The sequence below is a fragment of the Sus scrofa genome, chromosome 4 (genome assembly GCF_000003025.6).
Source record: "Sus scrofa isolate TJ Tabasco breed Duroc chromosome 4, Sscrofa11.1, whole genome shotgun sequence".
Lineage (NCBI taxonomy): Eukaryota > Metazoa > Chordata > Mammalia > Artiodactyla > Suidae > Sus > Sus scrofa.
The window spans coordinates 124,759,697-124,772,059 of NC_010446.5; the positions used below are offsets into that span (position 1 = coordinate 124,759,697).

General features: G+C 40.6%; 1 protein-coding gene across 1 annotated transcript in view; it reads right to left on the bottom strand.

Annotated features, from left to right (window-relative positions):
- RPAP2 (RNA polymerase II associated protein 2) overlaps positions 1-12,363 on the bottom strand; it is an 82,260-nt gene that overhangs the window by 68,042 nt on the left and 1,855 nt on the right. Inside the window, exons 3-4 of the mRNA XM_003125906.4 lie at positions 2,645-2,759; positions 131-229 (exon numbers count right to left, since the gene is read on the bottom strand). Of these exons, the coding sequence (XP_003125954.2) occupies positions 131-229; positions 2,645-2,759 (214 nt within the window). The remainder of the gene's footprint in view (positions 1-130; positions 230-2,644; positions 2,760-12,363) is intronic.

Consider the following 12,363-nt stretch of genomic DNA (forward strand, 5'->3'; position numbering starts at 1 on the left):
GCATATCTTAGGCTAACCCATGTCATTCGTTCATGACCTCAGTTTCATTTATTACTCTTTCTACACAATTTTTTTTGCTAAATATAAAAATTAATAGTCTACATCTTAAAAAAAAAAAGTAGTTACTTACAATTCCTAGCTTCTTCTGACATAAGGGATAGCCGCAGAGTTTGATAATAGCACGCTCGTCCACGACGTCACTGTAGTGAGCAGGTGTGATGAACTTCCCCTGCAGTGAAATGATATGGACATTTCCCATCAGATGACTGGAAAAATTTATCAGCTCTCTAAGCCTCGTCAGTCTCATCTGAAAACACAGGGATCAGAACAGTACCTATCTCACAGGTGTGATGTTAGAAACAGAGGAGAAAATAAAGGAAAAGCACTCAGAAAAGTGCTTCTCAACACACAGTAAATACTCAAAAAATGTTAGTTAGCTATTATTTAAAAAAACTCACAAACCCCCCCCAAATTTCTGCTATGCATCTTTGTAGATTATAAAATTCATGAAATAATTCTGAGGCAGGAGGAAAAAGTAATCTATAGTGATTGCTATAACAAAGGAAAATACTGATAGTGTATTTTATTTCAAAAAAAGCATTACTCAGGAGATCCCATTGTGGCTCGGTGGTAATGAACCTGACCAGTACCCATGAGGATATGGGTTCAATCCCTGGCCTGGCTCAGTGGGTTAAAGGATCTGGTGACGTTGTGAGTTGTTGTGTAGGTCACAGATGCAGCTTGCATCTGGCATTGCTTGACTATGGCATAGGCCAGCAGCTACAGCTCTGATTCGACCCCTAGCCTGGGAACCACCATATGCCACAGGTGCAGCCCTAAAAAGACCAAAAAAGTATTACTCAAAAATAAACCAAATAAAATAAGATATAACTTCAACTTTTTTCTTTTTTTTTTTTTTCTTTGTCTTTTCTAGGGCTGCACCTGCGGCATATGGAGGTTCCCAGGCTAGGAGCCTAATCGGAGCTACAGCTGCCAGCCTAAGCCAGAGCCACAGCAATGCCAGATCTGAGCCACATCTGCTACCTACACCACAACTCAAGGCAACACCGGATCCCTTAACCCACTGAGCGAGACCAGGGATCGAACCCGAAACCTCATGGCTCCTAGTCGGATTTGTTAACCACTGAGCCATGATGGAAACTCCCTATTTTTTTTTTTTTTCCTTTTCACAGCCACACCTGAGGCATATGGTAATTCTCAGGCTAGGGGTCCAGTTGAGCCGCAGCTGCAGGCCTATGCCACAGCCACAGCAAACTGGATCCGAACCACACCTGTGACCTACACTGCAGGTCCTTAACCTGCAGCAACACCGGATCCTTAACCCACTGAGCGAGGCCAGGGATCAAATCTGCATCCTCGCAATCACTATGTTGGGTTCACTGAGCACAATGGGAACTCCCTCCACTTCACCTGATTTTTAAAGCACAATCTTAAAAACAAAGTATACCAAGTATACTATACCATATAAACCTGACTGCTAATCAGATTCGTTTCCACAATTATACCAAAGGTGTAACTGTGACTTCTGAACAAACATTTGTGCAAAATCTTTCATCTTCTGAAAAAACTGTGCAGAACAGTAATAAGCTAACACCGAATATTTTTCTTTGACATCTTCAGGTTTAAATAATCTCAGTTCTTGAGATTATTTTTTAGTTTTTGTTTTTTAAAGGGACCGAACTACTTTCTATTGAGTGTGACATAAGGTATTTGTTTCAAATGATGCTTTTCTGGTTTGTCTTTAGACTCACTGAATGTGGCGATGCTGATGCAGTTACCTACATCGATTTAAATGTTATCATATTTATATTCCTCTTGCTTAGGAAAATCTCTGGGCCACACTAAGAGCTATTTCTGTAATAAAAGTGCTGAGCTTTAATTTTCCATTTCTTTTTTCTTAGGGATTACAAAGACATAACAGAAATTTGCATTCAAATTTTTTATGCAATAAAGCCATTAAAGAAACTCCCCCTAAAATGTAATACAGATTATAATTCTCCTGTTATGCGTTAAACCATAAATGATCCAGATGTCAGGTTTTTAAAATATCAAAATTAATGAAATAACATTAACAAAAATAATGATCTATTACTAAAGTAGAATAACATACAGAACATGAAAAATGATGAGGGGATCAGCAGTGCAAAACAGTGAAAATCAAGTGAGATTAACAGACTGGTTAAAGAACTACTACTAAGGGGTAAAACATGCATGTCATCTTTCATTAGAGCATCTTGAAGTCATTCAGAGCCAGGAACGCATAACCTTTGATTATTTTATTTTAATTAATTTATTTTTATTTAAGGGACACACTGGTGGCATATGGAGGTTCCCAGGCTAGGGGTCAAATTGGAGTTACAGCTGCTGGCCTACACCACAGCTCATGGCAATGCAGGATTAACTCACTGAGCAAGGCCAGGGAGAGAACCTGTGTCCTCATGGATGCTAGTCAGATTTGGTTCCACGGAGCCATACCAGGAATTCCTGATTATTTTTTAAATGCACAAATTATATAGCATCTGACTGACAACAGATTCAAAGACTTCAATAATGCAAGGGAAGTTTCATGTTACCTAGATTTCATTATCTTATATGATAAAAATAGTAATTTATCAACACATACACATTCCTTTAGGAATTCTTCCGTTATATTCTCCTCTAGAAGCTGTTCAACAATACATAGAGCTTTTCTCTCAAACTCAATCTTCTTTCTGATAGCTGCTTCTAGTTCTGCTTTCCTAAAATAAAAAAATACATATATTTATTCTACTTATAAGTGATAGCATAGCCAATTTCCTATGTTTTAAAATACAACATTAACATCTTACTATTTTGCTATTTGAGTTAAATATATATTCTTAAATGCTGTTACTTTCTAATACTTTGCAAAAAAGAAAAAAGCTACTTGTTACACTGTACACATTAACACCTGCCATAAAAACATCCTTGACTTGCAGAGCTCAGAGAACAAGATCTTACAGACTCTTACAGGAAAGAAAATGAGATGAAATCGTTTTGTTAGAGTTTATATACTCTATCGTTTGTGTGTACCGAAAAAATAGAAGTTTTCCTCTGAAATCATTAGAATTTAGAAGAGATAGTGAGGAAAAAGATGATTTTGGCTGATCTTACAGGTAAAAATTACTTTGTGTCAAGTCTCAAAAGCTAACCAGTGGCTGGCTCAATTTGACAGGACAGCCATATCTGCAGAGATGAATTTATTCATTTTTTTTTTTTTAATCTTTTGTCTTCTAGGGTCACACCTGTGGCATATGGAGGTTCCCAGGCTAGGGGTCTAATCAGAGCTGTAGCTGCCAGCCTACACCACAGCCACCTCAACGCCAGATCTGGGCCGCATCTACAAACTACACCACATTTCACTGCAACACCGGATCCTTAATCCACTGAGCGAGGCCAGGGATCAAACCTGAAACCTCGTGGTTCCTAGTCGGATTCATTTCCATTGCACCACTGATGGGAACTCCTGTAGTTATAGTTACGTACTTTTGTTGTAGTCTTTTTTTTTTTTTTTTTTTTGATCCTTTTAGGGACGCTCCTGTGGCATATGGAAGTTCCCAGGCTAGGGGTCAAATCGGGGCTGCAGCTGCTAGCCTATGCCAGAGCAACGCCAGATCCAAGCCATGTCAGTGACCTACACTGCTGCTTGCAGCAATACCAGATCCTTTAACCCACTGGGTGTGGCCAAAGATCGAACCCGCATCCTCATGGATACTGGTCAGACTCGTCAGCTGCTGAGCCGCAATGGGAACTCCCTAAAAATCTTATTAAATAACTATATGACGATGCAGCTCAGGAAAACACCAATCTTCCTAAGAGGGCTGGACCTTGTCCTGGCACCAGTGGCACTCTTTGCTGGCCCCACACATGGTAAATATAAAAGCAGAGGGGATCTAATCAAACAACTGGCCAGAAGACAGTGGTTCTCAATTCAAGCTGAACTTTAGGACCCTCTGGTGAGGTTGCTTTTTTTTTTTTTTTTTTTTTTTTGTCTTTTTGTTGTTGTTGTTGTTGTTGCTATTTCTTGGGCCGCTTCCGTGGCATATGGAGGTTCCCAGGCTAGGGGTTGAATCGGAGCTGTAGCCACCGGCCTACGCCAGAGCCACAGCAACGCGGGATCCGAGCCGCGTCTACAACCTACACCACAGCTCACGGCAACGCCGGATCGTTAACCCACTGAGCAAGGGCAGGGACCGAACCCGCAACCTCATGGTTCCTAGTCGGATTCGTTAACCACTGCGCCACGATGGGAACTCCCAGGTTGCTTTTTTGTTTTGTTTTGTTTTTTTAAGATATTGTGCTCACCCTGAGAAAGAAAAATGGAGCTGAAGAATCAGACTCCCTGACTTCAGACTATACAAGGTTACAGTAATCCATACAGTACGGTATTGGCACAAAAACAGAAATATAGATAATGGAACAGGATAGAAAGCCTAGAAATAAACCCATGAACCTATGGACAACTAATCTATGATAAATGAAGCAAGAATATGCAATGGAGAAAAGACAGTCTCGGAGTTCCCGACATGGTGCAGCAGGAACAAATCCGACTGGGAACCATAAAGTTGCAGCTTTGATCTCTGGCCTTGCTCAGTGGGTTAAGGATCCGGCATTGCCGTGAGCTGTGGTGTAGGTCTCAGACGCAGCTTGGATCCTGTGTTGCTGTGGCTCTGGCATAGACTGGTGGCTACAGCTCTGATTAGACCCCTAGCCTGGGAATCTCCATATGCCGCAGGTGCAGCCCTAGAAAAGGCAAAAAGGCAAAAAAAAAAAAAAAAAAAAAAAGTCTCTTCAATAAGTGGTGCTGGGAATCCTGGACAGCTATATATAAAAGAATGAAATTAGAACATTCTCTTACACCACACACAAAAATAAACTCACAATGCTTTAAAGATCTAAATGTAAAACCAGTAACTATAAAACTCTTAAAAGAAAATACAGGCAGAACACAATGACATAAATATCTTTTTGGGTCCAACCTAGAGTATTAAAATAAAAACGAAAGTAAACAAATGGGACCTCACAAAAACGCTCAACAAAATTTGAGCCAATTGAATCCAACAGCACACAAAAAAGATCATACACCAGGACCAAGTGGGATTCATCCCAAGTTCACAAGGATGGTCCAACATGTGCAAATCAATCAACATCATACACCACATTCACAAAAGTAAAAAACTACATGATGATCTCAATAGACACAGAAAAAGCATTTGACAAAGTCCAATATCCATTCACGATAAAAACTCTTACAAAGTGGGTATAGAGGGAAAAACAAAGACAAGCCCACAGCAAATATAATACTCAATGGAGAAAAGCTGAAAGCCTTCCCACTAAAATCTGGAACAAGACAAGGATGCCCACTCTCACCACTTTGGTTCAACATAGTTTTGGAAGTCCCAGTCACAGCAAGTCGACAAAAGCAATACAAGGTATCCAAATTGGAAGAGAAGAGGTAAAACTGTCCCCCTATGCAGATGACATGATACTAGGCATAGAAAACCCTAAGGACTCCACCCAAAAACTACTTGAACTGAACAACAAATTCAGCAAAGTAGCAGGATACAATATTAACATTCAAAAATCAGTTGCATTTCTGTATACTAACAATGAAATATTAGAAAAGGAACATAAAAATACAGTACCTTTTAAAATCACACCCCTAAAAAACCCTAAATACCTCAGAATAAAGCTGACTAAGGAAGTGAAAGACATATGCTGACAGCTATGAAACATTAATCAAAGAAATTAAAGAGAATTCAAAGAAATGGAAAGATATTCCATGGTCCTGGGTTGGAAAAATTAACATTGTAAAAATGGCCATACTACCCAAAGTGAGCTACAGATTCAGTGCAATCCCTATCTAATTAACCACAACATTTTTCACAGGACTAGAACAAACAAGCCAAAAATTTATATGGAACCATGAAAGATCCATAATTGACAAAGCAATACTGAGGGAAAAAAAAAAAACAAGCAAGAGGCATAAGCCTCCCAGACTTCAGACAATGTTACAAAGCCAAAGTAATCAAGACAGTGTGGTACTGGTACCAAAACAGACATACAGACCAGTGGAACAGAACAGAGAACCCAGACATAAACCCAGACACCTATGGTCAATTAATCTTCAACAAAGGAGCCAAGAATATACAAAATGGGAAAAAGTCTCTTTAGCAAATGGTGCTGGGAAAACTGGACAGCTGCATGTAAATCAATGAAACTAGAACACACCCTCACACAACGCACAAAAATAAACTCAAAATGCTTAAAGACTTAAACATATGACATCATAAAACTCCTAGAAGAGAACATAGGCACAACATTCTCTGACATCAACCAGACAAATGTTTTCTTAGGTCAGTCTCCCAAGGCAACAGAAATAACAACAAAATTAACCAACGGGACCTAGTCAAACTGACGAGGTTTTGCACAGCAAAGGAAATCATTAAAAAAAAAAAAAAAAAAAAGGGCAACCTACAGAATGGGAGAAAAGAGCTTCAAATGATGCAACTGACAAGGGTTTAATCTCTAAAATATACAAAAAACTTATACAACTTAACAGCAAAAACAACAACCCAATTGAAAAATGAGCAGAAGACCTGAACAGACATTTCTCCAAAGAAAATACACAGATGGCCAACAAGCACACAAAAAATACTCAACATCATTAATTACTAAAGAAATGCAAATCAAAACCACAATGAGGTACCACCTCACACCAGTCAGAATAGCCATCATTAACAAGTAAACAAACGGAGTTCCCGTCGTGGCGCAGTGGTTAACGAATCCGACTAGGAACCATGAGGTTGCGGGTTCAGTCCCTGCCCTTGCTCAGTGGGTTAACGATCTGGCGTTGCTGTGAGCTGTGGTGTAGGTTGCAGACGAGGCTTGGATCCCGAGTTGCTGTGGCTCTGGTGTAGGCCGGTGGCTACCGCTCCAATTGGACCCCTAGCCTGGGAACCCCCACATGCCGTGGGAGCGGCCCAAGAAATAGCAAAAAAGACAAAAAACAAAACAAAACAAAACACAAGTAAACAAATAACAAATGCTGGAGGGGGTGTAGAGAAAATGGAACCCTCCTTCACCAATGGTGGGAATGTAACTTGGCACAACCATTATGGAAAACAGTATGGAGGTATCTCAGAAAATACAGAACTACTACGTGATCCTGCAATTGTGCATATATCTGGACAAAACTTTCCTTGAAAAAGATACATGCACCCTTATGTTCACCGCAGCACTATTCACAATAGCCAAGACATGGAAACAACCTAAATGTCCATCGACAGAGGAGTGGATCAAAAAGATGTGGTACATATACACAATGGAATACTGCTCAGTCATAAAAAAGAACAAAATAATGCCCTTTACAGCAACATGAATGGAACTAGAGACTCATACTAAGTGAAGTCAGAAAGAGAAGGACAAATACCATATGATATCACCTATGACTAGAATCTAATAAATGGCACAAACGAACCTTTCTACAGAAAAGAAACTCATGGACTTGGAGAACAGACTTGTGGTTGTCAAGGGGGAGAGGGGAAAGTGGGGTGGACTGGGAGTCTGGGGGTAACAGATGCAAACTATTACATTTGGAGTGGATGGGCAATGAGATCCTGCTGTACAGCACAGGGAACTGTATCTAATCACTTGTGATGAAACATGACGAAGAATAATGTGAGAAAGAACATATATAAGACTGGGTCACTATGCTGTACAGGAGAAATTGACAGAACATTGTAATAAACTATAACGGAAAATAAAATGGGACCTAATTAAATCAAAAAGGTTTTGCATAGCAATGGAAACCATAAACATAACAAAAAGACAACCCACAGAATGAGAGAAAATATTTGCAAATGAAGCTACTGCCAAGGGATTAATCTCCAAAATATACAAACTCATATAGCTCAATATAAAAACATGAAAAAATGTGCCGATATAAAAAGACATTTTTCCAAAGAAGACATACAGATGGCCAAAAAGCACATGAAAAGATGCTCAACACCACTAATTATTACAGAAATATAATGAGGTCACCAGTCAGAATGGCCATCAACAAAAAGTCTATAAACAATAAATGCTGGAGACGGTGTGGAGAAAAGGAAACCCTCCTTGTAAACGGCTACAACCACTGTGGAGAATAGTATAAAGGTTCCTTAAAAAACTAAAAATAGAACTATCATTCGATCCAGCAATCCCACTCCTGGGCATACATCTGGAGAAAACCATCATTTGAAAAGACACACAGACCTCAATGTTCACAGCAGCACTACTTACAACAGTCAAGGAATGGAAGCAACCTAAATGTCCATCAACAGAGGAATGGATGCAGGAGATGTGGTGCACATGTCCAGTGGAATATTACTCAGCAGGAAAAAACCAAAATAATGCCATTTGCAGCAATATGGATGGACCTAGAAATTAACATACTGAGGGAGGTCAGAGAAAGACAAATATCATATACTATCACTTACATGTGGAATCTAAAATATGGCCCAAATAAACTTATTTATAAAGACTTAGCAAACAGATTTATGGCCACCAAAGGGGAAAGGTGGGGGAGGGATAAATCAGGACTTTGAGATGAACATATACACACCACTGCAGAGCAGACAGAAAATCAACAAGGACCTACTGTACAGCACAACCGTCTGTAATAATTTCCTACATGGGGAAAGCATTGGCAAAAGAATGGATATATGTTTATATATAACTGGGTCCCTTTGCGGTACACCTGCAACTAACAAAACATTATGTGTCAACTATACTCCAATATAAAATGGAAAATAAAAAAGATACCATGCTCAGGGCCCACTGTCAGGCTAATTAAGTCAGAATCTTTGAGGACGGTGTCTGGTTATTGCTGTTTTCTTACAAGCGCTCCGGATAATCTTAGGGTTTAACGGGGCTGAGAACCACTGTCATGGGACCAAAGATACCACCTGTCTTGGTGACTTATTTGCTTCCTTTCCTACACCGGCTTCTACTTACCTACCTAGACCTTGATCAGCTCTCGCATCTGGAATGAACTCCCCCTTTTTCCCACCTTCAGGGAGGTGGGGGCAGCAGTGGGACAGGGTTATTCTCGGGAAACAGCTGAAGGTCTCCATCCACCAACAGTGTGGCCATTCCTGCAGTTTGAGGTCATTAACCACTTAGGTCAGCAGTTCCACTTAAGTTCAAAAAGAATGGACTCATCTTTTCTCCCTACCTTCAGGGACTTCCAAGACTTCAGACTCTTAATTCCTTGCCTGGAGCAATATGTTTTACAAAAAACAACTTAGAGGAATGACACAGGATTGCCAATTAGGGACGAAGAGTGACATGGCATTAAAACAAGAAACTTGCAATTGGCACCTGCTCTCATGCTGTTTCATAAAGACCAATCTTACATCGAAGATACATAAAAGACATGAGTACAGATTAAAAGACAGTTCTTTATATAGAATACCATTTACCTTTATGAAAAACCTTTTCCTCATTTTACTGCCTATCAATAAATGCTGTCATATACTAAGATCAGTACAGAATTTGCATTAGGAATTGCTGACTTCAACTGCAGGAATAGCCCATTCTTAATGGACGAGGACCTTCAGCTGTTTCCCATGGATACGCCTGTCTCACCGCTGCCCCCACCTCAAATGATGACCGGCAGTGTGGCACACAGCAGCGGTTCTCAAACTTTTTGGTCTCAGTGCTCCTTCAACTCTTAAAATTAGAGCTTTTGCTTACATAGATTACATCTATTGATATTTACCATATTAGGATTAAAAATTGAGAAAATTTTAAAGCACTTACTTATTCATTTAATAGTAATATACCCATATGTCAACATTTTTAAATGAAAAATTGTGTGAAAAGTGGTATTTTTTTACATTTTTGCAAAGTTCTTTTTTCTTCCTTTTAGGGGTGCACCTGTGGCGTATGGAGGTTCCCAGGCTAGGGGTCGAATTGGAGCTGCAGCTGCCAGCCTATACCACAGCCACAGCACCACAGGATCCTCCAAGCTGCATCTGCGACCTACACCACAGCTTGCGGCAAGACCAGATCCTTAACCCACTGAATGAGGCCAGGGATCAAACCTACATCCTCATGGATACTAGTCGGGTTCTTAACTCACTGAGTCACAAAAGCAACTCCACAAAGTTCTTTAATTTCTGGCTTAACCCTAGTTACCTGGATTGAATGTAGAAGTATTTTTCAGTTGGAATAAATTCGTGAAGGAACACTCACCAGCTAGGGGGCTACCTCCAAGGATTTTTAATTGCTTCATCATCCTGGGTGAACTCAAAATACATTTCAGCTTATCTATATTCTTCCCGTTGTGGGGCTTAGAATAAAATATAATTTCCTCAGGCTTATGGTCCGTATTGAAGAGAGTTGCAAATTACCATCATCATCCTTATGAAGTCAACTTCACTCGTGTGACACTTCCCAAAGCCAAGTCGGTATAATCATCTGTTTCACAGGGAAGTACTCTTCAAAACAGGCCTCAAAGCCATTCAGTTTCCCCGCTTAAACGATCATTATCACTAATATCTTAAAACTTTTAAAACAGAAATTCTATCACTTCACTACTTGAAGTTTTCCCCTTTGCCCCCAGACAACCTGAGCGTATCACCGTAGCCTGCCAGATACTGTCTGAGCGGAATCCTGCCTCCACCCTTCTCCTGTGTTCCTTTCTGCCTTTGCTCAGGATGCCGCACACAACCCTGGACATTCCACCTGTCTTTAAATGACCAATCCTTGTCTTGTCACACGCACTGCCCCTTCTGGCTAGAGGTCTCTGCAAGCTATTCTTCGTCTGGTAAATGCCCACGCAGCCTTCAGGTCTTAGTTATTACGTTCTCAGAGAAGCCTTTCCCTGAAAACCTAGCCCTTCCTGCCAATTTCCAGCCATACTGGACTCCTGTTATTAGTTCCTCCACCCCAGTCTTTGCCTTTAGAGGACTTATAATCTGTAATTCTGTCTTGGTGATAACTGGTATTTCTCTGCTCCACGAGACAGGACCTGTGTCTATTTTGTTCAAAAATCATATCCTCAAGGCCTCTGAAACCATAAAACTTCTAGAACATACACAGAACACTCTGACATAAATCTTAGCAATATTTTTTGTATCTATCTCCTAAGGCAAAGGAAACAAAAGCAAAAATAAACAAATGGGACAGAATTAAACTTCGAAGCTTCTGCACCATAAAGGAAATCATCAACAAAATGAAAGGTCGACTTACTGAGTGGGAGATGATGTTTGTGAATGATATGACCAATGAGGGGTTAATATACAACATATATAAACAGCTCATACAATTCAACATCAAGTAAACCCAACCCAAATGGGAGTTCCTACTGTGGTGCAGCAGGTTAAGGACCTGGCATTGCTGCAGCTGTGGTGTAGGTCACGGCTCTGGCTTGGATTTGACCCCTGGCCTCAGAACTTCCATATGCTGTGGGTGCGGCTGAAACACAAAACCAAAAACAGTTAAAAAATGGGCAGAAGACCTGAATAGACACTTTCGCAAAAATACACAGATGGCCAAAAGGCACATGAAAAAATGCTCAACAACACTAATCATCAGAGAAATGCAAATCAAACCACAATGAGGTATCACCTCATACCTGTCAGAATGGCTATTATCAAAAAAATCTACAGGAGTTCCCGTTGTGGTGCAGTGGTTAACGAATCCGACTGGGAACCATAAGGTTGCGGGTTCGGTCCCTGCCCTTGCTCAGTGGGTTAACGATCCGGCGTTGCCGTGAGCTGTGGTGTAGGTTGTAGACGCGGCTCGGATCCCGCGTTGCTGTGGCTCTGGCGTAGGCCGGTGGCTACAGCTCCGATTCAACCCCTAGCCTGGGAACCTCCATATGCCGCGGGAGCGGCCCAAGAAATAGCAACAACAACAACAAAAATCTACAAATAAATGTTGGCAAGAATATGTAGAAAAGGGAACTCTAGAACACTATTGGTGGGAACGAAAACGGGGGCATCCAGTAGGGAAAAAGAGTACGAAAGTTACTAAGAAAAACCTAAGAACTACCATGTGATCCAGAAATTCCACTCCTGGGTATACATCTGAAGATTATGACACTAATTTGAAAGCCATAAAAAAGAAGGAAATTCTGCAATCTGCAACAATGTGGATGTACCTAGAGGGTATTATGCTTAGTGAAGTAAGTCAGACAGAGAAAGACAAATATCCTACAAGATCCCTTTCCATGTGGAATCGGAGAAATAACTGTATAGAGCAAAAGACACACAGACCCGTGAATACGGAGAACAAGCCAGTGGTTACTAGTGGGGAGACGGCAGAGGAGAAGCA